A 23,930-nucleotide genomic window follows, 5' to 3' on the forward strand; every position below is an offset into this window, starting at 1 on the left:
TGGTCCCAGCTTAAATCTGGACAGTATAGAGAAAGGTGTGCAGAGTAAGAGATTTCAATGGCCATGTTGAAAGAATCAATGAAACATCTTGAGTAAGTAGATATAGAACAGTTAAGGTAGCAGGTTCAGTTCATTGGGGAAGGCCAAGAGGAACATTGAAGGCAGTGATAAGAACGGAATTGAAAGAAAAATCGAGCATTTGCTATGATTCTAACAAATTTGGATAATTTTACAATTAATTAGTTTAATTTTAGTTAGTAAAAATATGAAAAAGAAAATTTTTTTAAATAATATTTGATCAAAGAAAGTTGAATAAAAAACATAAAATTTATGTAATAAAATAAAAATTGATAGTTGACAAAAAAGTTGAATATTACAATTAACATAAATCACAAAGAATTTTTAAAATCAAAATTAACATTCATCTTGAAACTAGAAACATATCAGAATTCCCTCCCTCTCTCTCTCAGATCACTTTTCCCTTGTCCCAGGATTTTCTAATATTACACAAGCTCACTCTATAATTCTCACAGTTCAGCATGTTGAATGTCTCCAAATATCACTCAGTGGGGATCTTGTCTAATCACTTTCTTCCAAGTTTTCCTTGGTACAGTTGTAAATGGGATAGCTTGGTGAAACCCTAAAATTACCAGTGATTTAATGTTTCGATCTGCTTAATTAAATCTTATTTATTTATCTATTGTTTGATCTAGTTAAGTATATAAATATATATGAATCGCTTTATCTATCTGCCTATAACTCTATCTGTCTGGCGAACAGAGTTGAGGGTTTTCTACGAACAATAGAGAAACATGGCTGATGCAATTGTAGGGTCAGAGGGGGTCAGATTCACATCAATCATACCTGACTACCAGAGTTCACCGGAAGCTTAGTAGATAGATTACCATGTGATGATGTCACATGAGTTTCCAGTTTTAGAAGAATTGAAGAGTTGAGATTAGATCACCGGAGAGGGCAGACATGTTAGCGGGTCTCTCCTTTGGGGAGACTCAAGAAGTCTCGAAATGTAGATGGAAAACGCCACAGCCAGAAAAGGGATCGAATCTTTCCCGATTTTGCATCTAAATGTCTGATTCATGCCTGATCAATTTAAATAAAGATTCCATATTGAAATCAAACACTTGTCTTGGTTTGTCTGTAATCTCTCACCCAGAACAGATTTTGCCAGCTACTCGAGACAATAGAAGAGACCGCACTAGGAAGGCACAGAAAAGATGCTTCACTTTATACATCTCACACACAGAGTCATTTTACTAGATGATCACGAGCCATGGAGAAAGCATTAGCATTTAAATTCAAGTCTACCCTTTTAAGGTCTACATCCACCCTCTAAGTCAAAGTCAGTGTCAACAAACTTTCATTATATTACACAAGCAACTGAGAATACCTGTGAATTTAATATTCCCTTGGTACTTCCTCCTTCAGAGGAAGATAGTTCAACCTGCCTAGTATGAATGCTGTACAACCAACAACAAAACAAACAGGTTCTTTCTTGGCATTTAATATCTGCAGATTAGTGATGGATTTATAATTCTATTGCTTTTATTTACATACCTTTCTTTTTATCAACTTCACTGTAGATTTTGAGGCCTGCAAACATTTCCCTGGAAAAAAAAATGATTGTGTTATAGATTCAACTTTTAAATAGAAATTTCACATTTTAACAGAAAAAAAGGATTATTATTTATTTATTTTATTATGTCACAACTTTTTGGATTATTTAATGCCTGAATCAGGTAATTTTGGTAAAAATACTTATTTTTCAAGTTTGTAATATTTTCAAAAGAGTAAAGGCAGAGGAGTAGTACCTTTCAGAACTGGCTGCTAACACTGACCTAGACTGAGCTTCATGTATCCCAGATTTTCTTTAAAGGAATGGCCTTGAGTAAAACCAAACTGTTCTTTTCATCGAGGAAAATATTAACTGTCTCTAATGAGTTGTTTGGTGAATGTATGCTATTCAACGAAACACATGTAAGACAAAATAAAATATTATGAAAGAAAAAATATAAACATACATACTTTTTGGATTTGGAATATAAACTGCTGATATATATGCTTTGAAAGTGTTAAAGCATTTTCACTGAACTTAATTGTGCCAATTAGAAAAAAATTATATATACATAGAATGTTAAAAGAATAAAGAGTAAAGTTACATAGGAACTTTATTATATTATCAAGTTAATAAGGGTTACCGAAAGAGGACTAGGGGGATATATATATAATTTAAAAAATGAGGAATAAAAGTTATATAGTATTTTATTAAATCATAAGGAATAAAATCTCTTTAGGCCATGGCATTTTTAAGCTAAATGCTTTTCATCAAAAGATGAGAAAAATAGAGAAAAACACTATATGAATATACAAAGATAATACTGGCTTGAGAACATTTAGATTAGAAATGAAAAACAAAAAAATATCGGGTGAATTAATGGAGACTACTAAAATGGATGGGGATGAGAAGTGGGTAGGAGGTGGGTTGAACAATGGGGAATAGAGAAGAAAAGATGAAAGAAGAACTAAAGAAGAGAAACATAGGGAGAAAGGAAAAAAAGAAAAATTTAAGTAGAAAATATTCTTTTTAGCTCATTTATTATATATATATATATATATATTTATATATAACACGGAAATTACATAATTGTCGATGCAATAATTTATTTCAACCTTATGGTATTTTCAAGCATCTAAACTAGACAATTACATTGATTCAAAAATGTAATTGTCTAGTTTAGATGCTTGAAAATACCATAAGGTTGAAATAAATTATTGCATCGACAATTATGTAATTTCCGTGTTATATTTTTATGTTATTGCTCTGTTTACCACATTGAGCTCTCATACCCGGATTTCCTCCTGGAATTATTCCATTATAACACTATATATATATATATATATATATATATATATATATATATATATATATATATTAGTGTTGGGGACAATTAATCGGAATCAGAAAATTCAGAACTTTTTGGGGTATCAGAATCGAAAGAATTTGTGCCCATTTTCCAATGCCAAAAATGATTATCTTTTTTTTTAAATTTGATTTTGTTTATAAATATATCTTCTACTGCTGGTAGTAATAATACAATAACTATTTATTGATTTAAACTTCCAGTAAAACTAAAATCTATAGATCACCTCCCACCACTTTGCATGAATTCATTTACATGTTCCAACAAAACAATACAAAAAATAAGAAAAACAAAGATAGTGTACAATTGTTTCAGAGACAATATCATGTTTATTTAGAGATAATCTAATCAGCAGCGAAGGTAGGTGTGGACACCAAAAATAACAAACAATATGCAGCACTGGGAGGGAATTACAGTCAACATTGAATCAGTAGACAACTTTTTTTATCCATGTCTTGCAGATATGATTAAAGATTAAAATTTGAAAGAATAGGTTCCAGATATTGGCAGACCATGAAATGGGCTTTTATTAGAATGTTGAGCTGCTAAACAAGGGAAGTAGTTATACATATATATATACACTCGGGTTTTTGTTATTCAAAAGTAATAAACTAATGAATTCAACGAGATCGTTAGATAGTGTTCAATAAAAAAAGAGCTAATAATACTTATTTATTGTTAAATGAACATGTTTACATCCCGCTGCTACAAACAGCCATTTGTTTCAATCAAACAACAGATATCATCAGGCAGCGACTTGACTATTCAAATATTCAATGAATAACCTACATTGAACATTTGAATAGTCAAGTCGCTGCCTGATGATATCTGTTGTTTGATTGAAACAAATGGCTGTTTGTAGCAGCGGGATGTAAACATGTTCATTTAACAATAAATAAGTATGTATATATATATATATATATATATATGCAGATCATCATATAATGATTAGATCACTCTGACAGACATTAAAAACATTTTTAAAAAATACATGTTTCAATTTCAAAAGAATTTCTTGCAGTGAACAGTGGCTGAATGGATAATGGAATCAACGATGGCTTCGGTTGCCGGGCTCCAATCTACTGACTGACCAGTGTTAATTGTGACACCCTGCACTGATGATTCCCAAAAGGATGAAACACTAGTTTCTGTAGGTATTTATTAATTATTATAGTAAATAATTATATATGATGATTGCAACATCTTATCAAACGAGTGCCACTCCCTCAGACACTTAAAGTCCATGAGCCCCAAAAATGACTTCCATCACCACAGGACCATTTTAATAGACAAATGCCTGAGGGAGTATCTATACACAGATGATGTTACAGAGTCTTAGCTTTATACGACAGCTAAGTCTGTCTCTCGGTTCAAACTGTTGAGATCCAGCAACAAGCAAGAGCAAGACAGCCAGCAACAAGTTAAACTGCAGACCAGCTTAATGCAGGTACTGGTCTCCCGCTATATGGTTTTTTTAAATCAGAGATTTGCTTCTCCTAGAAAGGTTGCCTTCACCACGACTTACGGGAGCCCTCTCCACTCCAACACACACATACATACACACAAACACACAGTGCTAGTTGACTGTTGACCCCGAAAAAGGGTTCATTCGCCCTTTGGAAGTCTTAAATAATTTTATATATATATATATATACTAGCAAAAGTACCCGTCGTTGACTCGGTTCAAAACAGCCTACAGAAAATGGACTCTGATTTATTAAAGTATGATAGGTTATGAAAAGGAAGGGTTGTAAAGAGATAGCTTCAAATTCGGGGGTATCAAAACCAAAGCAAAATATGATGAAAGTAAGAATAAAATAGATAAACCCCATAATTTATTATACCATACCTGTTCACACTGAAACACTTATCACAATATTCTGTGGATCTATATTAAAAAACCTTGTTAAACTTTGTAACATATTTCCATTCTATGAAGATCAGGTGCGACCGAACACCTCATAATTTTATCATACCATATTTCTTCAAGCTGAAACATAATTATCAAAGTATACTTACGCAGAGAGATATGAAAAGTCTTTATTAAAGTTTGTCCCTATTTCCATTTCATGGAGGCCAGGCGCGAACGCAGACCCCATAATTTTATTATGACATCCCTATTTAAGTTAAAACATACTTATCAAAGTATTCTTATGTACATCTATATCAAAAACACCTGTAAACGTTTTTTTTTATTTTTAAATTTTTTATTTCCATACTTTGTGGACCAGGCGCGAACGCAGACCCCACAATTTTAATGAATATCCATTCTGCCAGATCAAACATACCCACCCCTGTGTCTCGATACATCTTCTATCATTATATGTAATCAGTTTTTTTTTTAAATAGTCAACCATATAGGAGCCTATTCATGGCCACACACACACAGACATTCAGCTTTATATATATATATATATATATATATATAGGATGGTCCACTTAAAAGTAGCCTAGAAAATGTAGTTGAGAGGAGGAACATTCATTTGTTTAAATTACCTGTAATATTCTAAAAGATTCTGGAAGTGCTCCCCGTTGACATCTATGCATTTCTGAGCACATTTAACATCATTTGCAGATACTGCCTGTAGATCTTCTCTGGTGACTCTCCGGATAGAATGTTCTCCTTTAGTCGGTCTAGATTGTGAGAATTATTTGCATAAACTTTTTGTATTAAAGTCCCCCAAAGATAAAAATCACATGATAAAAAGTCTGGGGAATGCGGTGGCCATAACCCTTTGCTTATTGTTCTCTCTTCTGTAAACATGTCATAAACTCGTGTCAGTGATCTGCGAGTCATGTGGCATGTAGCGCCATCTTGTTGGAAAAAGAATTGCATTTGGTCTTGTGGTGTCAGTTGGTCATTAAGAGAAAGATTAGAGAGATTGGGATACCTTTAAGTGGGCCACCCTATATGTGCATGCAATATACAGGGTGGTCGCTAGAAACTTTGAAGGTCAACTTAGATCATGAATAAATTGCGTGATTGCTATTTTTTTGATTCGTTCTTTTGTTGTTGAGCTTGGATTTCTAGGTTAAGATGCTGCAGTGAAGTGCACAGACGACATTTTGAGTATCTATGAGTATAATATAACATTTGTCTTTGAAAAACTTTGTAAAAATTATTCTTTGTAAAAATAAATCGTTGTTTGACAAATTTCCCGCTTTTCTAGCGACCCCCCCCCCTGTATATATAAAAGAAAATATATAAGATCAAACTGATTTCCCTTACTGCATATTTGGTGGTGGTGGAACGTCTGCGGTTGGATATTTCTTCTGCTTTTTCATATTTTTTCCATGGGTCAATAATTTCCGCAAAAGGTCAGACTGTACAGTGGCCTTATCCCCTGGTAGTGAGTCCGCAACATCTTTAATAGCAGAAACCAAATCTGGGCTGATATCTTGATCTGGACTAAAAGAATAAAATAATTACATTAAAAAAAAAACAAAAACATTTTATGATGGAGTAAAGATTAAAAATTAAAACAAATAAACAAATATATAGCAAAGATTACAATGCTGCAAGAAATTTGTTAAACCTTATTTTAAAGTATTTTCAATAAAAATTTTTTAAACTAGCAATGGTATACAAAAGTTGTTTCGAAAATAATGCCTTCTATTTTTAACTCAAGAAATAAAATGTTGAAGAGTTATGAAGATGGGAGAGATACCATTAAAACGAGCAACCTTTTGTGCTCCAGAATTTGTTTTTCTACATAATCATCCACATTCTCAATGCACTTTTGCTAACCTTTTTTGATTCCTCGGTCATAAAAGTCTAGAGCGTGCTTTGTCACTCACATCTTTGTTGCCACTCTGAAATCGACATACCTATCTCCTAACAGTGCCGACATCAACTGCATCAGTTTTGTAAACGTTCAACAGATGCCAGCGAATGTTGATCAGTTCAATTTTTTTCTGCATAGAAGAATTCAATTACACATTTCTGTTTCTGATGCATGTCCATTACAGGAGTTGCATTTTTAGAACCTCACACAGTCAATATCTGCAACAGAAAGATGAAACTTTCAAGTCATGAATTCATAAGTTCAGTCTTCATGGCAATGAAATTTGCAATCTCCTCGGATCCATTTGGACAGAATAAAAAATAGGAGACATTACTTTTGGAATGTCCCTAGTATTATACACATATAAGGCGTATGCCGATGATATTTGCATGTAAAATTACAGTATAGGAAAAAATAACAAAGTACTTTCATTTTTTTTTTTATATAGATATATTCTTCAAACTTGGATCAATTTGTTTTGTTGATTTCACAGGGAGCGGGTAGAGGAAATGTGCTCAAAAAATAATTTTATCAGATATTAAAAGATATTAGACTTTTTGTTTTAACTGTTTTATTTTCTTATCTAGAACCCCGGACAGGGTAGCTCTTCTGATATACAATAATATTCAAGATGTTTAAGTCGGAAACTTTGACATTCAAAAGTGATTTGGAAAACTTTAAATTGATGAATAGAAAAGTTCTAGCTACGATTAAAGTCTATAATCAAAAAGTGAAGTACTAGTTTATTTATGCCCCTAAGTTAAAAAAAAACAAAGAAAGTATTTTGTGATAGCAGCATTATTCTTGAAATGAAATTAAAGATTTTATTAATATTAACCAAATCTCAAACCTTTTGTTTGTTTTCTTATCTTTGATTGGAGACTCCAAGCGATCATCAGACTTGTTTTCCTTATAAGCAATGTGTCCACATGTCAAGTTGCAATTGGGATTCAACAAATACGTCTGCTGGAAACTATAAAAAAAGAAAAATATTTTAAAAAAAAAATACTTTCTATTTAAAACAAAATATGTATAAAATATGTTTATAAACCAAATTACAAGACAATATCATAAAAATAAAGAAATATTTATTTGTTTAAAATGAATATTTCAATGATAGACATCATCCTCAAAATTTTATACATTTTTTGGTACTTATGTATTTTTAGTATGGTGCTAAAATAATAATGTTATTCTGAAAGCCATTCTTAACTTGGGGAGGGGAGGATGTTTTGTAACTATCCTATGCTTCCACCTTACAATTGAATAAAAAATTGTGAAACTTGGAATTTAACCTGAAAAAACTATTTACAAATCGCACAATACCAAAAATACATAAGCACCCATTTTTTCTTCTTTTTCTCACCATGACGTTAATGGAAGAAAGAACAGTTAGTAAAGAGTCTGTGGGTTGTCTGTCGGTGGTGTTACTTTGAAATGTTGGAAGAATACGCTTGGCACACGTGATATGAAAGTCAGAGTTGTGTTTTCCCTGATAGAAGCGTTGTTTGAATTTTAAAATAAAATATGTATAAAATACGTTTATAAGCCAATACAATGTTTATAATTCAATATTATGAAAATAAATGTTTATTTATTTTAAATATTTCAACGATAGACGTCATCCACAGAATTTTATGCATTTTTTCTTTTCCTTTTTTTTAAATCCCTGCCATGATTTTGAACTGAAGAAAAAACAGTTAGTAAAGAGTCTGCATGTTTTCTGTGGTGTTTTTTTTAAATCTATTGTTTTTTTTTCTAACAAAAATAAACAATTGTCCATTCTAGTGTGTGTGTGTGTGTGTGTGTGTGTGTGTGTGTGTGTGTGTGCATGTGTCACATCATACAAGAACTTGAATGCCTACTAGACACTATCTTCAAGTGTCTAAGGTCTCTCTGTACAAGGGTTTGTCAGAACAACCTAGCGTGAGGATACTTTTTCCATAGAAGTAAACTCTGACCAAATATTCAAAATCACATAGTATTCGCTGCCCAAATAAGATCTCCTCACTATGGTTAACTTACATTAGCTTTTCCAAGGAATGGTGCACCATCTCCAAATGATGTTACCTCAAGTAACAACACGAAGCTGGACACTCAACCAGACTAGATAAATTCTTGTCCTGGAATCCACTAAGAACAAGAGACCAAAACAAAAGATATACTACAACATATGAAAATGGTTAATTAGGGAGAGGGAAATTATGTTGTTAATTTTTTTTATTAACTCAGTGTTTGAGATGTAAAGAACTTTAATGGAACATTCAAATATCGATGTATCTCATATAGAGTTCAAGTGTTAGACCCAGGTAGTTCTTGAGTTCTGAAAACTTCGACTGAAGTAAAATAAAATAAAAAAGAGGAGAATGCAAATAGTAAGACGAACACCTCCACCTTCCTTCACTCTATTACCTTTTCTTTCTTTTTTTTTCTCCTCTTTCTATATTAATTTACATGTTTACACTTCCATAAAAAAATAACAAAGTTATTCTCCTCCCATTTTCGCACTAGAATTTAAAAAAAAAAAAATTTCCAATTCGAGACAATTGGCACTTTTACACTATCAGAACGAAATTTTTTAATTGATAAAATGGAGTTTTCAGATAAAAATTTCTCCGATTTTTTTTCTCAATTCTAATTACGATGTTAGCTTCCAAATTATGCAGTCGAAATTTATCGTACAAGTGAATGTAAAAATTGCATGAAAAGTATTTATAAAATGCTTGCTGAATAGGTGTGGGAGGCTGGTATATGGATCGGCAAAATAGATTTCCACATGGGGTCAAGGAGTCGGGACTCTGAGTCAAAGATATCAAAGGAGTCTGAGTCAGAATTGTAGGAATCGGAGTTTTACCATCCGGCTCTTCAACCTTGGTGAGAATGTCTATGACCCATTTCTTTCTGCAAGCAGAATCGATAGAGAGATGTAACACTTGCTTGCCACATCAAATGGCATCAAGTTCCACCAAATTTATGTGTTGAACATCCCTCTATTTCAACAAGCAACTTGCATCTTTAATTTCCAGCGATACTACAACAGCATCAACTTAAATATTGAGATCACATATTTTTAAAGTTTTAAAAATTTCGTTTGTTTATAATTGTTGCTTTCAGATGTGATTTTATTATGAATAAAAATTTCTTCAGTCTAGAGGGATTCTCCTTCACTGACCACAGACAAGAAAGATCAACGGTCTAAATTCTTGATCCTGACATCAATTTTTAATGTAGAGAAAATCCTGTTCCCCATAAAATGTTTTGTAAATGAAATAACTTTTTTTTTCCTTATTTAAAAATAAAAATGCCTCCCTAAAAAAATAATACATTGCTTATATTCATCCCAAGACAAAACACTATGGATTGGAACAGCAGGTTTTTCTTTATTTAAAAACTAAAATGTCTACCATTGAAAAGTTTTGTTTAAATCAGCAATGCCCATCAACGCTTTGGATAATTACAGATTTCAAGATAGTTGTATTTTAAAAACTAAAACACTTGAAGTCCTGAAAATACCACCATTTTCTTTTGTTTGGAAATGAATATCTTTTCATATGCTTTAATAAATAATAATCTACACTAGAGGGATCTGTGGAAATTCCACAGCTGCATTTTTCATATGTATTACATTGCTGCTGGCCATTCTGTGGACGTTCAACATGAATGAAGACCTTGCGATATTATTGTCGCCCTTTTGTTAAAACTGTAAAATTATTTATCTAAGTAATCTGGTTAATGTAGTGCAAGAATATATTTGGTTATTACGGTTTATCTCGAATATCCTTATAGGAGTCTGTGATATACTTCCATTTATGGACGCCCAGCGCAAACGAAAACCCCACAATAACATTATAACATACTACTCTTGGATCCTAGCCAGAAGACCAAGAAGGTATATTTTAGTTTCACAGATGGCTCAAAAGCACATTTTTAAAAATTTTATTTTTCTTACATTGCGTCCTCAGTGATCGGGAGATCCTATTTATTAAAAAAAAAAAAAAAAAAGGATAGAAGGTGATAACATATTACAAACATTAAATTAGCTTATCTATATACTAATTTAATGTTCGTAGTATGTTTTCACCTTTTATCCTCCTTTTTGATAAATAGGATCTCCCGATCGAATAATTTATAATCTGGAAATTGTGACACAGGTACATTAAAAGTATTATGGTATTAACATAGATAATATATTCGAAGAGTTTTAGGAAAATGTTAATGCTATGAGACGGCCATGTTGAACCAGATTTTTTTTCTTTTTCTTTTTTTTACTCTGCAGTGCGTAAAAACTTGGTACCACTCTCTTATGAGGAATTTTGTCATGAAATTTGGAAAGCAATCAGAAAAAACATCAATCTCATTTATTGTCAAGGTATGATGCATTCGTTTTTTTTTGGGGGGGGGTCTTTAGAATAAGACTTAAACATAACATGTCTCAAACATTTTTTTCAAAATATTTTTTTTGTACACTGAGTAATTAAATAGATTAATGCTTTTTATTATTTTAATGTGTTAAAATGATAATTCTGTGCTGATTTCTCGATTGGTACTAGCCCTTTTTACTTAGCCTCTACCCAATAATATCAAATACTTTTCAGCAAAAGTAATCAATTTGAATAATAGCACTCTAGTCAGCAGCTGCTGTCAGCTGTTTAGTTTGAAATCAATGAGTTTTATAAAAACGTTTAGAGGTTTATTTTTGAAAAAAAAACAAAAATAAAATTGTTTAAAATTAATGTGATTTGTGGTTCTTTTACATATATAATAGTGGTTCCTTCAAGAAATAAAGGTTTTCAAATATAATTAAGTTTCAAACTTTGCCACTTGTACAGTTTAGTCAAGACATTAAAAAATGAAAATATCGAAAAAGAAGAAGGTTATATTGTACGTATCCGTTTTGGACTGAAGAACTCCGAAAAAAATTTCATTTAATTTGATCGAGTAGTTTTTTTTTTACAGCGGAAAAACACGTTCTTATGAGGGCGTGTTGAAGTCAGTCATTGTGAAATTTGCTGAAGCTGAACAACATGCCACAGGGAGATAACTCCATGTAAAGTGCCGACACTCCCTTCCCATCTTTAATTCTAGCTTTTCTTCCTAAAAATCGAACCTTTTGCTCGGTATCATAACAAATTGTTTTTCCGCTGTAAAAAAAAAAAAAAAAAAAAAAAAAAAAAAAACTACTCGATGAAATTAAGTAAAATTTTTTTTTGGAGAACTTTGTTTCATAACGGATACGTGAAATATAACCTTTTTTTCGATATTTTCATTTTTTAATGTCTTGACTAAACTGTACAAGTACCCAAACTTTAATTGTAATAATAAACGACTGCAAATTAAAATGTTAAAAAAATTTACTTTTTTTTTTTAGGCGATTATACAATTTTACACAATAAAACTTAGTAGACGAATAGAAATAAATAACAAAAATAATTTAGAATTTAGAGTAGGGGGAGGGCAGTTTTGCATATAAATTTAAAGTATAATTAGTACTCCAAATTCTTTTGATATTTTTTCAATTCGTATTAGTGGCCTGGCAAGGCCAAAGGAGAGACAATCAAAGCAGCAAAACTGAAGCTGCCTGCCAGGACACTATGTATACAAATGTAGGCAAATTTGGACATATTTTATCGATTTGAAAATATAGGTTCTTTTTTTACTACTAGTCATAAAATTTTAACCATAGAATAGTATTATAATCTAACAAAAGCCTGCAAATTTTCATGTAGTTTTGTTCCATAGAACAAAGATATGAGCCTTTCAATATTCAATTTTGCTAAAAGTATAGATATATTCATAGATATAACCTTTTTTAGCAATTTTATGTTCGAAATCTCAGTAACTATTGATCAGAATTTAACAAATGAAGGCTCGTTGGAAAGGTAATGACCTGAATTGTGTAGTGGGCTATGTGACATTTGCTCTTAAGGTCGCACATTAACTGATCATCCATCATCCAGAGCCTATATTTGACACATTTTTACAACCATAAAAGGTTTCAATTATAGTCATTTGTTTTCCTAGTTTTGTATATGAATTACAAAATATTTGATATTTCCCAAAAACCTCTGGCCTTGATGGAGGGGAGACTAAAACTTGCTGTTATGGTTTCAAATTATCTGAAATAACAGCAAGGGGAAACTGGATTCCAAATATTTCTCATATGTTATACCTCCCCTCTTTGGTTTTCATACATAAAGTAAATTTCAGTGTATAAGGATTATTTGATACTGGAGATATTCATAATCGTACCCTATTTCCAAAAGAAGGGAGTTATAAAATATGGGAAATATTTGGAATCAAGTCTCCCCTTGCTGTATGTATGGTTATCTTTGAATTCAGCATTGTCAGCAGGACGATGAAGAAAGTTTAAAAAAATCTCTCCAAAGTTCTTTTTTTTTCCGATAGTAACAGTTTTTCATTTATCACAATGAAATAAAATACAATATATTTTTTAAAAAATATATATTTTAAAGTTGTTTCCATAAAAATAATCTTTATTTGAACTTTTAAAATAAAAATATATTAATCAAACGAGGTATTACATTTTTATCTTTTTTTAAAATCAAACATAAAAAAAAACGTATCTAATAATGAATATTCACAAAATAATTATCTTTGTTCAAATAAAAACTATTTTCTTATGTAAACTACGTTAAAGATTCAGCCCTTTTTTTTATGTTTTGCGATCGTTTTCATCAAATTCTATTTTTTATTTTCTTTAATAAATAATGTTCTACCTTATCGATTTTCATAATTTTTGGATATAATCGTCTTAAAAATACGAGGAATACGTAGATACTATTGTTTTCATGTGAAATTCAGTATTACGATTTCTGAAATTTCGTCTCAATAGTATAAGAAGTGCAAATAACTCCCTTGACCGATAAGTGGTCTTATTTGAATACTGGCATGACGCTTTTTTTCTCTTTCTTAAGATAAAGGTCTAACTTCAATACTGAACATTTCATTAAAATTGGTTAATTTCCTGATTTTTAGTGAATTTTTAAGTAAAGGGAGAGCTCAAAATGTTTATACTTTTTGAGCATCGGCCATTCATTTTGCACGTACCTAGAAAGTGGGATTGAAAAGTCAGCGCCTCCGAGGAGGGGCACTCTGACCTGCAAAAAGTGCTCGGCATTACCCAGTAATGGTGCCCCAGGTGATTAGCAATAAACTTCTTCTGAGAGAGAGGAAAAAAAGCCAGAGAGGGTGGACTGGACCGCCTAGAACTGCACAGAACCAGATTCAACAGGGACCAGAGAATTACAGGAATAATCTAGTAAGTGGGTTGTCAATTTTCTTTATGAAATATACTTCCAAAATAAACTATTACAGTCGTTTAAAACATAATAGAAGTATTATTTTTTATTTTTTAAAAACAATGTTTACAAAATGTCTACGAACGTGCGTAGACATTTTGTAAACATTGTTTTTAAAAAATAAAACTTCTATTATGTTTTAAACGACTGTAATAGTTTATTTTGGAAGTATATTTCATAAAGAAAATTGACAACCACTTTAAAAACAGAAATTACGAGTTTTATATATTTTATTCGCAGTTTTTTGTTGACTCTTCTGGCGGCCATGTTGTAAGCCCTAACGGTATTTTTGGAGCTTACCGATTTTGGGGGGTATGTTAGAAATAGGCTTCTAAATAATAACGTTACCAAAAAACAAAAAAAAATTACTAAATCCATAGAATCTTATATTTGAAGTAGCGATTTAGCAAAGAATCTACACAAAAATGTAAATAAACACTGAACATAAAATGTGATCCTTCGATCGGTCTTATTCGTACAATTGCATGAAATGCCGACGAGTCCGCTCAAGGCTTTTCTATTTAAATGTTTTATGTGTGTGTGTGTGTGTGACAAAAGTGCTCCAACCTTCAAGCCTTATACCAAATTTTGACGCAGTAGGGGAAAATAAATCCCAAGGTTACGACGCGTTAATAGGAGGGCAACGGAAATGATAACAAATAAAGTGGTTGTCAAATTATTATTACACAAGAATACCTGATAGACGTGAATTTTAAGCAATAAAAGATACTCACAGTTTAGTTTGAAATAAGAAAGTATCTACTCGCGTGTTAACGTTTGGTAAAATTATCAGTTGCAAAACACGCCGTCGAATACAGGAGGATGCCATTTTGGCAAGGGAGATAACTCTGATATAGTTTAATCTCTCAGGAAATTATCAAGGTTATTAATTTAGGTGCTTCATATTGTTCTCAATGTTTCGGCGTTTGATTTACGGTACAAACCGGAAATATCGAAATAGTGTACGATTTAAAAGCCACAAAAAAAATGTAAAAGGGCAGCGGCCACTAGGTTAGGTTTAGGCTTAAAAGGCTAAAGTTGAAAAAACTTCCTAAAAAAAAAAAAAAAAAAGAAAGTTGGTTCAGCCAATGATTTAACATTTTTTTTTTATTAAATCTATTCTTAACACAGGGGGGGGGGGTAATTGATCCTAACTTAAAGTCAGGGGAAAAAAATTTTAAATTTATTTTATGTTGGTACTAATTAAAAAAAAAATTATTAATCTCAAAAAAGCATATTGCCACTAAGAGAATACTGTAATAAGGATCAGATTTATAAGGGGCAACCTAGGTGGGGAGCTGGGCAGCAAGATATTTGTTTGCTTTACATATAATTGACTGTTTGGCAACGGCTCAGCTATTACTGATCTGTTCCATAAATCAGAGTAAGAAACATACAGGTTGATATAAGTTCTCTTCTAGAGAAGCACCCTAATTTAAACATGAAAATGTAGACAACGCATAACAAGTTGAATGTCATTGCGGTAGACGCAGAAATTGCGCAATTGGATTGAAAACGAGGCCTATACTCATTTGCATAAGTGTGGGCCTTGGGATGATAAAACACAGTGAATCTCTGAGTGTAGACAGTCTTCTTTTTTTTACTGGAAATCGCTTGAGACAAGGGGTGAAGTCACTTGATGTAAGGAGGTAACAAGAACAAAAGCTGATTATTGTAAAGGCAGGAGATGCCTAATGACTTTAGTCTTGAAAAGACTAAGGTTGTAGGTAGAAGGAAAACAGTGAGCAGGAAGAGAGTTCCATAAGCTTGCAGTCCTTGGAAAGAAGCTTCTGGAATAGAAAGCTGTATTACAACGAGGTATTAAAACAGTGAATTGATGGAGACCTCTAGACCAACATGCTCGAACAAAAGAATCATAAATCAAAAATTCTGAGGAACACTCGCCACCATAGTATTTGTAGAAAAGACTGAGACTAGTAATATGACGTTTGTAAGGGAGAGGTTGCAGTGAAGAAGAAAGTGTGGAGCCAATCAAATTACAGATACGTTTCTGCAATTCATCAAGAACCTTTAAATGGGAAATAGATTCACCTGCCCAAATATGACAACAGTACTCCATACATGGTTCGATAGTAAATTTGTAGAGATAGCCTCAGTTTCCGAGTCAAGTAGATCCCTGCACGTTGTTCGTTCTGGTATCGATTGCTGTAGAGTAGGGGAGGAAGAAGTAAAAGGCGATGAAACAGAAAAATCCAATACAGAATATAAGAAATTAATAAATCAGAATTCGAGACCATGTTAAAAAAAAAAAAGAACGATAATGATATAGATCAGTCTCTTATATTCTATTTTGCTAAACAATTCTTAGAAAATTTCTTTGTCAAAAAATCTGGTCCTTTTAAAGCTGGCTTCTTTGAACACATTGTATCCAATACGTTTCCCAAAATATTTGTAATCTCATTTACAAACTCTGGGATAATTGCTTGCACAATGAAGCCGCTTGCAATATTGGAACCTCGAATGTGTCAAATACAACATCTATTAGGTCTTCCTTTAGAGGACTATTGTTGAGAACATCTGAATACTGTTTCCTTATTTCATTTAGGTGTCTTTTATTGATGAACTTTGGATCCTTGATTATTAATATAATTCCTGATCCATGTATTCACTGTTTCCCAGTAGAATCTGTTATTTTGAAACATTTTTGCCAACTTTAAAATGACCCCTTGTTACAGATTTTAGATGAGTTTGTAAATGTTATGGGTTAAGCTGATACAGTAGAACCTCGGGATACGTTTTTTTTCTTCAGGTTACGATGTGGAATCCATTGTTTTTCCAGCCCCTTGTTTCGGTATTTGCCCCGCCTTACGGTGTTATTTATGTTATTTGATTATATACATGTGTATTATATACTGTACTGTATTTTGTTACAAATATTAATGCCGTATCCTGGGGTTCTACTGTATATATATTATGTGTTTTTTCATTTCGGTATGTTTTGTGACCAAGAGCGGAGGTCCATTTAAAATATAAAGAAATAACAATAAAAATATTAAATACAAAAAATAACATGGTTTTTATGCTTCAAAAAACCATCATAACCTTTAACTCACACACACACACACACACACACACACACACACACACACATATATATATATATATATATATATATATTTTTTCAGTTGTCACGGGAAAATCGAGCATAATGCAGAAGTGATCATCCCCCCTCTCTCTTTTTAAATTCAGTTTTAATATCTATCGGCCAGATACCTCCCCCCACACCACCCCATTTCTATCAAGACATGCGACAGCCAAGTATCCACGTGTCTACTGTAGAAGACTAGGATATAAATACCCTAACTCGCTTCAAGAAAAAATAATGAAATGAATTGAACGAAGGAAACAAAGAACTCAAATGCTGGAATAAAATAAACATGTCGTTTATTTTCTGTTGAGAAATGAAAGTCTTGGGTGTACACGTGTTCATTCAGCCGTTGACGACTACGTGCGTGGAAGGAAAAGGGGAATGCAATAGAGAAACGCGAAGTGGCAAGCCGGCTTGTAGAAAAAGAGGGTTAAGCTCAGTAGAGAGTCGCGCACATGTCTGTTTTGATGGACCAAAGCCGAAGGGGAGATAGAGTGAGAAAGTCAATCCAGTTCATGGAGATAGGGAGCGTATAAAGTGTACGTACTGTTTGTTAGCTCGTGCCCCATACATAGTCGCAGGGAGCGCGACGCGCACGGGCACCCCGAAAGGGGGGGGCGAATAGTCGGACGGCCGCTCAGCTCGAGAGCTAAGTCGAAAAGGAAGATGCTGCTTATTGCTCTTTCTTTTATAGGTGTTTCCGGTAGTCTTTCGCGCATGTGTGGATTTCCTTTGAAAGGGAAGTGACGTCGTTCATCTGTGTGTGTACATGTGTGTACATTAGCGTGTGTGTATACACGTGAATGTGAGTGTATGTGCGCGAATGTGAATATATGTATGTGTGTGGACGTGGGTGCATATGTTTGTGTGCGCGTATGTATATGACAAGTAATATAGCTTGAAATGTGAACACGTGTTTTTGTGTGAGACTAGAAAAGGCTCACGCAATACTCCCCTTCCTAGGAAGCGAGATAGACACCTCACCCCCATCCTCTCACCAAGTCATTCATCAAAAAAACACGTGCGAAGGTCATGACGAGATCCAGACACCCCACCTCAACCCCAAACGAAGCAGCGTGCAGGCAAAAGAAGAAGGAGAAGAAAAGAAAAACCATTTTCGCGGGAAAAATGAAAAGGGACTTTTTTAAAAAGAGATGTAGCTGACCACATTGTCGAACGAATGTCGATAATAAAAATGCGACCGACACCAGCCAACATGACTCGCTTGATAGCTTGGAACTTCACTCGATTTAATCCTCACTGCCGGAGCTGAACAGGAAATACAGAGAAATTATAAAATACCTTGGCTCAAACCCATCTGAAAGAGATATATCCGCGAGTGGAAAGGACGCGTGGCGCAGCACCAATGCGACTTACGTGGGAAATGGCATTTCTCTCAACTGAACTGTATCCCTGGGGCCGAAAAGGGAATTCATCAGAACTGCGAAATCACCTTGGTTCAAAACATGGGAAAGATGCGACCGAACGTCGGTGGTTGAGAAAATATGATAGAAGATGAGTGAACAAGCAAACTCTGAAGGACGACGACAACTTGTGTGTTGGCGAAATGGAACTGCCTCACTTTATAACATCAGATAATTGAATTTTGTCGGATACCTAATGATCGGTTGAATGCACGTCTTCGCAGATAAGTACCATTCAATATCCCCCCCCATCTCACAAATGTCGACTCGTTGTACTGAACTGTTTTTATTTTTATTATGAAAGATTTTTACTGCCTCACCTTGACTCAATCATTTTCTATGCGAAAAAAAAAAGAAAGGATAAAAAGAAAAGGGAAGAAAAGAAAAGAGGCTATATTCATTTGAACAACTTTCTTTAGTATTGCCCCCCCACCCACTTTTGACCCGTTGCAAACTGTCTGCATGTTTTCTCATTATTATTTTTCTTTTAATATTTTGTCTTGATTTTTTAATTTTTAACGCTCAATAAATGACATGCATATAATATATATACATGTGTTGTTCTGTCATTTATTGCCTGTTATTTCGTCAACCGTGAATCTTATATAAGAACAGTCCATGATGAAAATACTGCCCAGAACCTGGGTAAGTGCTACTGGGTTGTGACAATTCCACAAACGGCATGTACATAAATTATTTTTTTATTTTACGATACGTTTCGAGGATAAATTCCCCTTTTGGGATTGTTCAACTGGGACGTATCGTCACAGTAGCGGCTGCTACAGTATCATGTTGAACTCAGGAATCTTTCTGCCAAAAACTCGTTTTCTAAATGTAATGAATGCTAAAAAATAGACGCATGTTTTTCAAATTCTCTATTGTATATATATATATATATATATATATATATATATATATATATATATATTGCTAACTTAAATGAAATGACATGTGGAATGAAAATCTGTCAAAAAGAGAGTTTTAAGCGAGTAGATAGCATGAAATATAGGAAATAGAATACCGTTCAGAAGTTTTGAGCAGAATAAAAGTGTGCATTTCATTTTTGGACAAGCAGTTGCCACGATAGAGGGTCAGTAAGTACAGAGTGATCCTACAGAGAGTAACCCTAAAATTGTCACCCTAGAAAATACAACATGATTCCATTTCCACTTGACGAAAACCGTTTTTTTTTAATTGCAGACCATTGCTAGAACCCTCAAAATGCATCGCTAGATTGCCATGAATAACAGGGATGTGTGAGGAAAAGGTGATGAAAACAAAGTTTTGGGGCACGGTTATGGTCTTTGGTGTGGTTTCAAGTGAGGGTCAAGTGAGGGCCACAACATGCACCCTCACATCTCCATAGTCGGCTTGAAAGTCAACACCAAAGTGTACCTGGATATGCTGAAGAGTGTGGTGATCCCCTGGTGCAATCATGTGTCTGCTGGCAAACCCTGGGGTGTGGCAGCAGGACTCAGCTCCAGCCCACAAATCCAGAGAGACCCAGGCTTGTCTTCAGAAGGAGTGCTTCAACTTTGTATTCTTCTCTCACTGGCCTCCTCCTCCCCAACCTGAATCCGATGGACTACTTAATTTGATCATACGTTGAGAACATCATTAATATCACCTCCCACAACACCAAAGCCAGCCTGATCCCCACTATCTGCTGAGTATTCACCAAGCTCTCACCGGCGCTTGTTGAAAAGGCATGCTTGCAGTTCCAGACCCGTATCGAGACAGTGACTAAGGCTGAAGGCAGCTACATTGAATAGATGTCAGCTTTACTACAAAATCAAGTTATCTGAATTGATTTTTTCAATAAAAGTTTTAAAATAAAGCTGTTTTCTTTAGATTGACACATTTATCGTTCCATCCTGTACAGTAATACATTGAGATACAAATTTAATTTGTTCCATGACCGTCGACGTATTTTGAAAAAAAAAAAAAACATATTTCAAAATAATTGTTCCCATTTGAATTAAAAGAAACAGAATTAATCCATTCCAAGGGTGAGAAATTTACCCCAAGCAAACTCCAATTATGCTCACATTACACTCCACAATTACTGTTGTGTAATGGAGTACCAACATCATATAGGGATATGTACTTGTGACAAAGGGTTCATCTGGATGTGTGTACGTGTCACTAAATGTCTATGGTGGTTCTTCACTATCTGAACCCTAAGTTATGTTGTTGCAGTCTATTTGTCTTCCAATGCTATGATCGTCTAAATGTTCATTTGTGTGTGTGTGTGTGTGTGTGTGTGTGTGTGTGTGTGTGTGTGTGTGTGTGTGTGTCAAACGTATTTTCAACATAGATTATTTTCATGCATTCTTGATCTTGGTCCATCTGGAATTCATTTTGTTCTTGGAGGGGAGGCTGGAACATGTTTGGACGGATATGCATTCACTCCAAAACTGCTGATTGTATTTTATATTATCTTTATCTTTATTTCACTTTCCAGAATATTGACACAGAAGAATGGAAAGTGAATATCTTTGCTTGAGTGGTTAATTCTAGGTTTACATTCTGAGACACGTCAGCTCCCTCCCTGATGAAAAAGGGGGGGAACGACCTGTTAAACCGTCTGCTCTGCTCAACATCCAAATTCCATCTTCAATCATTGTCCTCAGCTAACTAGAACCATGTGACCCTCACACACTTCCGGCAGCTGATCAGATGTTTCCAGTGACACTTGTCCATGATATAGTTTTATGATATTTTGACAGCTTTTATTAACATTCTTTTTTTTTTTAACGAGGTGGTCACCACTTATCAAGGCCCAGAAGCCACTCAGGGATAAGGGTTATTATAAGTACAGTACGTTAGTGTGGATATTTAAAGTGTCTGCTTAAGGGGGGCGGTTCATCAGGAATTTGTTTATGTTGGACTTGAAGACATCCAAGTTGTAGTCAGGAGGAAAGCAGGTAGACGGAACAGAGTTCCACAGGCGTGCACTTCTAAGAAAGAAGCTTTGTTCATGGAATCTACGTTTTGATTTAGGTATAGATAAAGAGTGGGGAAAGTTTTTGACAGTGGATTCAGCTAGACGGGTGTTTTTTGTAAAAGATTGGAGAGGGGGGACCAGATATTGGAGTTCAGACGAGCACCTGCCATGGAAATAACGATAAAACAAAGATAGGCTTGCAACGTCTCTTCTGTGGGAGAGAGGTTGCAGGGAAGAGAAAAGGGCATCCCCCACTAAGCCACGAAGTCTATTTTGTACTCTGTCAAGGCAGGATAGGCTGTTTTTAGCAGCTCCTGCTTCTTCATATTAATCTATTGTTTATCTCTCCAATTAGATAGATAGATCGAGATGGATGGATACAGAAATAGATAACTAAATCGAGAGATATATCGATAATACATATATAGATAAATAGATAGATCGACAGACAGATAAATAACTAACGAATATTTCCTTGTGTTCGACCTACTACATAGCATCACTAAAGAAAGATAACTACATCAGTAATTACATGGAAATTGATATATATTAATGTTAATAAAAACAATAAAAAAATAGAGGTGTACACATTGCCTCGATGACTGCTAGCATATGAGATGCATGCAAGGAAGAAGAGGGAGAAAAGCAAAGTTATCACATATATGGCCTCGGTTTTTATGAAAAGGATTAGGGGTAGGAAGGACGCCATAGAGGTCACAACAAAGAATACATGAAATGAACAACGTTGGAAGTGTGTAGATTCTGACTCCATATAATTAAAGACAGACAAATATTGAAGGTTGAGAGCCGATTTTATTTACTACTAAGAGTTTGTATTAGAAAAGGCAAAGTGTTCGTAGGATGGAATGTGATTTAACGAAGAATGGATTGTCCGATGGAGATATTTGACAGTTTGTATTACGGTGAAATATTCGTAGAATGTTTGCAGATATGTACGATTTAACAAGGAATGAATATTCGTAAAACGTTTGTAGGTATGTATGAATTGACAAGGAATGAAGGTTCATAAAATGGTTGTAGGTATGTATGAACTGACAAGGAATGAATGTTCGTGAACGTAACTTATCTTTTGGATGATGGATGTGGTAAGGGTAGGCCGGTCATCCTGCTGTTGGTGATGCGTGTCCTGGCTTGTAACTGGAAAGCAGGTGATTTCTTTCATCAGCAGCTAGTAGCCCGGCGTCTTCGTCTTCTTTTCCTCCTCTCTCTGGTTCCCTAAAATCCCTCGTTTTATAGTGGCAAACCTGCTCCCAGTGACTGTGATATTTGAGGTGTTTATTTTAGGCACGGAGCTCTGCCATTGGTCGATAACTATTTTGTGGTTATCTTATTTTTTTCTTTCCAAGCAGAAGCGATGCGTAGAGCCATGTGCAAAAGACGATTTTTCATTTTGTCTCTCATGGTGGATACGTTAACATCCGGTTCACTGCTAATTCTCATCATGTTCCCACACATATACACATACGCATACATTATATGGTAACTGAAAAGGGAGAAGATTATGCATGATTAAAAACGGTGAATGAACTTACTAAATCTATACTCCTATTTATTTTTTTCTTGTGTATTAATATTCATACTAAAATCCCTTTTTTTCTATTTATTTAAAAAGAAAAATACAACTTTGTTACATATGAGTCGTGGAATTGCATTCATCTGCAAAAGATCTAGCTAATTTGCATATTCTTTTAAACATTCATTTTAATTAATTCCTTATTAGTTTTTTCAGTTTTCTTATGGAATGATCATCTTTAGTTAACTATTACGTGTAATTTATATTCATGCAGATTTATAATTGCATAAAAAGGTTATAGTAAACACAAACCTCTTTCTATATATATATTTATGTATGCATATATATATTTGTTTAAAACATTTTGCCTACTAAACTCCTCTGTCAGTTTTTCGTCTACAGACATGAAACTTAATATGTAGGGTATTCAAACTCATGCAAAACTTTATATTGGTGTTTTAGCCAGATATAATCGGTGCAAAATTGTGAAAATTAAAAAAAAAAATGGAATTTGCCAGGTGAAAGTCGAATGACGGCATTACAAATATGCATGTGTAACGTAAGAGCTATTAGTTCATGTTTTAATTTTTAGTCTTTGCAGCAAACATGTCTTTGTGGCTCAAGCATTAACATCAAAGGAAAAAATAAATTGTAAGCTAAGTGTTTTGGTTTCGATTCTTGATGGTGGCACATGAGTCATTTTTTTTTTTTTAAACTTTTTAAATCATTACTATATATATTGGATCAGATATGATATAATAATAACTATAAAATCTGCATTAATCAAAATATCATATTTAAGCATATTTTACGACTGGGCAATGCCAATGCTAGTGCTTAATATTTAAGTCTTAATGTAACAGAAAGGATGAA

General features: G+C 33.8%; 1 protein-coding gene across 2 annotated transcripts in view; it reads right to left on the minus strand.

Moving 5' to 3' along the window:
- LOC145285825 (small ribosomal subunit protein mS31-like) overlaps positions 1–15,170 on the minus strand; it is a 35,502-nt gene extending 20,332 nt beyond the window's left edge. Inside the window, exons 1-4 of one of the 2 annotated variants that reach the window (XM_080134249.1) lie at positions 14,778–15,170; positions 7,575–7,697; positions 6,169–6,348; positions 1,576–1,625 (exon numbers count right to left, since the gene is read on the minus strand). In XM_080134249.1, coding sequence (XP_079990375.1) covers positions 1,576–1,625; positions 6,169–6,348; positions 7,575–7,697; positions 14,778–14,872 — 448 coding nt within the window. In that variant the 5' untranslated portion in view covers positions 14,873–15,170. Of the gene's footprint in view, positions 1–1,575; positions 1,626–6,168; positions 6,349–7,574; positions 7,698–8,749; positions 8,794–14,777 lie in introns of those variants that run through there. The other variant, XM_080134250.1, reaches the window with a different exon arrangement.
- Between the last annotated feature and the right edge of the window lie 8,760 nt (positions 15,171–23,930).

The sequence above is a fragment of the Euprymna scolopes genome, chromosome 10, assembly GCF_053919585.1.
Source record: "Euprymna scolopes isolate OS-2025 chromosome 10, ASM5391958v1, whole genome shotgun sequence".
NCBI lineage: Eukaryota > Metazoa > Mollusca > Cephalopoda > Sepiida > Sepiolidae > Euprymna > Euprymna scolopes.